Raw genomic sequence first — 2,390 nt, forward strand, 5'->3', positions numbered from 1 at the left:
TGGGGGGGGACCAAAACTGAGAGAGAACAGACTTCTTCTGATGGGGGGGGGGGGGGGGGGACCAAAACTGAGAGAGAACAGACTTCTTCTGATGGGGGGGGAACCAAAACCGAGAGAGTACAGACTTCTTCTGATGATGGGGGACCAAAACTGAGAGAGAACAGACTTCTTCTGATGGGGGGGGGGGACCAAAACCGAGAGAGAACAGACTTCTTCTGATGGGGGGGGGGGAACCAAAACTAAGAGAGAACAGTTGGATTTTGGGGAAAGCAGACTCCATGCTTTCAAGCAAGTTGTCAAGAAAATGACTATTTGTTCAATCCCCCAGCTCACGCCCTCACAATGTTTTATGAAAACCTGGTAGAACGGTATGTGCATAGAGATGGGGAAAGAGGCTGAATAAACTCTGTTCAGGAATATTTGGGAGTTCATAATTGTTCCTAAGTTGTTGGATGGTATCATAGTATCTGAAACCCTCCAGAAAGATCCCATAATTGTACATAGACAGATATAATTACAATCATGTTGAATGTTATAATGAGGCTTTGCTGAAGGTTTTAGTTCTTTGTAAATATAATGCTAACAATGTTAGCCTCTGTTTTGTATGCCTCTTTCTGCAATATAATCTTTCATGGCTTAATTTTTACTTGTAATGTGTAAGAGTGATTTGTTTGTAAAACTGAAATATTGAGCATAGAAAATACTTGCCTTTAGACACAGCAGACTCAACATCTGAAAAAGTTAATGTTGAGATGGGCGATATTCACAATGATGTATGCTCCGTTTATTATGCACTAGTTTGGTCTAATTGAGTCATGAATCTGCAGGTACGTCTTGATTTGTAACAGGGGAGGCTGCCTTTTCCTTGACCCTCTCGGATGGTCCAGCAATATCTTTGCTCTCCGTGGGTTTGGGATCCGATTCCTCAGCATTAGCCCCTTTAGACGTGGAAGGCCCATATTTCTTATTCCCTTGATGTGACTTGCATTTACCCTGCATCCATGCATGCTCGAGAATGACATCAATCTCAATTCGCTGGGTCACGTCGGGGTTAAGCATCCGATGGATCAGGTCTTTGCATTCTGACGGTACACTCTTGCTTCGCGGGAAATGAACAGAATGTTTTTTCTGCATCTTCAGCATCTTCTTAATGTTGGAGTCGTCATATGGCATACATCCACAGAGCATGATGAACAGAACCACGCCCATGCTCCACACGTCATACACTTTGGGGTTGTACGGGATTCCCTCTAAAACCTCTGGTGCTGCATAGGCTGCGGAGCCGCAGAAAGTTTTACTGAGGATCATTTGTCCATCATCATGGTAACTGATTCTCCTGGCAAAGCCAAAGTCTGTCACTTTGAGGTTGAAGTCCTTGTCCAAGAGTAGGTTTTCGCATTTTAAGTCTCTGTGGACAACGTCTTTGTCGTGTGCATATTTCATTGCGCGTGACAGCTGTCCGAATAGTTTATTGGAGAAATCCTCGGGTAAAGCACACCCACCTCTGGTTTTAATGAAGTCCAGTAAGTCCCCTTGCGCACCAAGCTCCATAATCATGAACACCAAATTTCCTTCCGACGTCTCGAAAATCTCGAAGATCTTAATGATGTTGGGGTGGCTTAGGGATGCAAGGATCTCCAGTTCCCGGGGCAAGAATTTCTCCAAGAAATCCGCTGTTGATTTTTTTTTGTTCATAATCTTCACCGCAACAGTTGTCTTCAGACGCTCGGAATAAGCGGATTTTACTTTGGCGTAGGATCCCTCCCCTACACTGATGCCTAAAGTATATCCTCGTTTCTGCAGCACCTGCGAGTCGTCCATGGTAAATTATGATGATTGGTGAAATAAAACAATCACCATAATGGTCGACTGACCATTGCATTCAGATGACCATTAGATAAATAACAAATTCATCAGTTAGTTTCAAATATGTATGTGTATGAAGTTGATTTTATGACATATTATGTTGTGTCATAACGGCTTGGAGACATTATGACGTCACAAGAAGTATAACAAGGCTATAAGAAGTATGACAAAAACACGACATGATTTTACTTTACAGTAACTATAACATTTTTCACTTGATGTTGGCAGCGTACTTTCACCCATAAGGTACATGAGTCTCAGGCGTTGGTCATCGCGTTCCAGTGTTAGTGTGTAAGCAATTGAGGAACAACTGTAAAAGTTTACTCAACTGAAAAAAACAAGTTTAACTGAAAAAACCGAAAGGAATGCATGCACCTGCCGGTCATCAGCGAAGGAGCCGGATCATCGGCTAGCAGACGGACGTCTAGACATTATTGTCAAGGCACCAAAAGACAACAATAATACTTACACACATAGCCGACTCACATCCGTATACAGTTCAGTTATTTGATGTTAATTCAGAG

The 2,390-nt window shown here is 42.7% G+C and overlaps 1 protein-coding gene across 1 annotated transcript; it reads right to left on the reverse strand.

The window, feature by feature from the left end:
• Nucleotides 1-813: 813 nt before the first annotated feature.
• LOC308164689 (testis-specific serine/threonine-protein kinase 1-like) lies at nt 814-1,821 on the reverse strand (the record flags this gene model as incomplete). The annotated part of the gene is made up of 1 exon (XM_080550759.1): nt 814-1,821. One exon carries the CDS (start codon nt 1,819-1,821, stop codon nt 814-816), a length of 1,008 nt encoding a protein of 335 aa, XP_080406885.1.
• Nucleotides 1,822-2,390: the final 569 nt, after the last annotated feature.

This window comes from Nansenia antarctica (genome assembly GCF_963989245.1).
Source record: "Nansenia antarctica genome assembly, contig: SUPER_8_unloc_1, whole genome shotgun sequence".
Classification (NCBI taxonomy): domain Eukaryota; kingdom Metazoa; phylum Chordata; class Actinopteri; order Argentiniformes; family Microstomatidae; genus Nansenia; species Nansenia antarctica.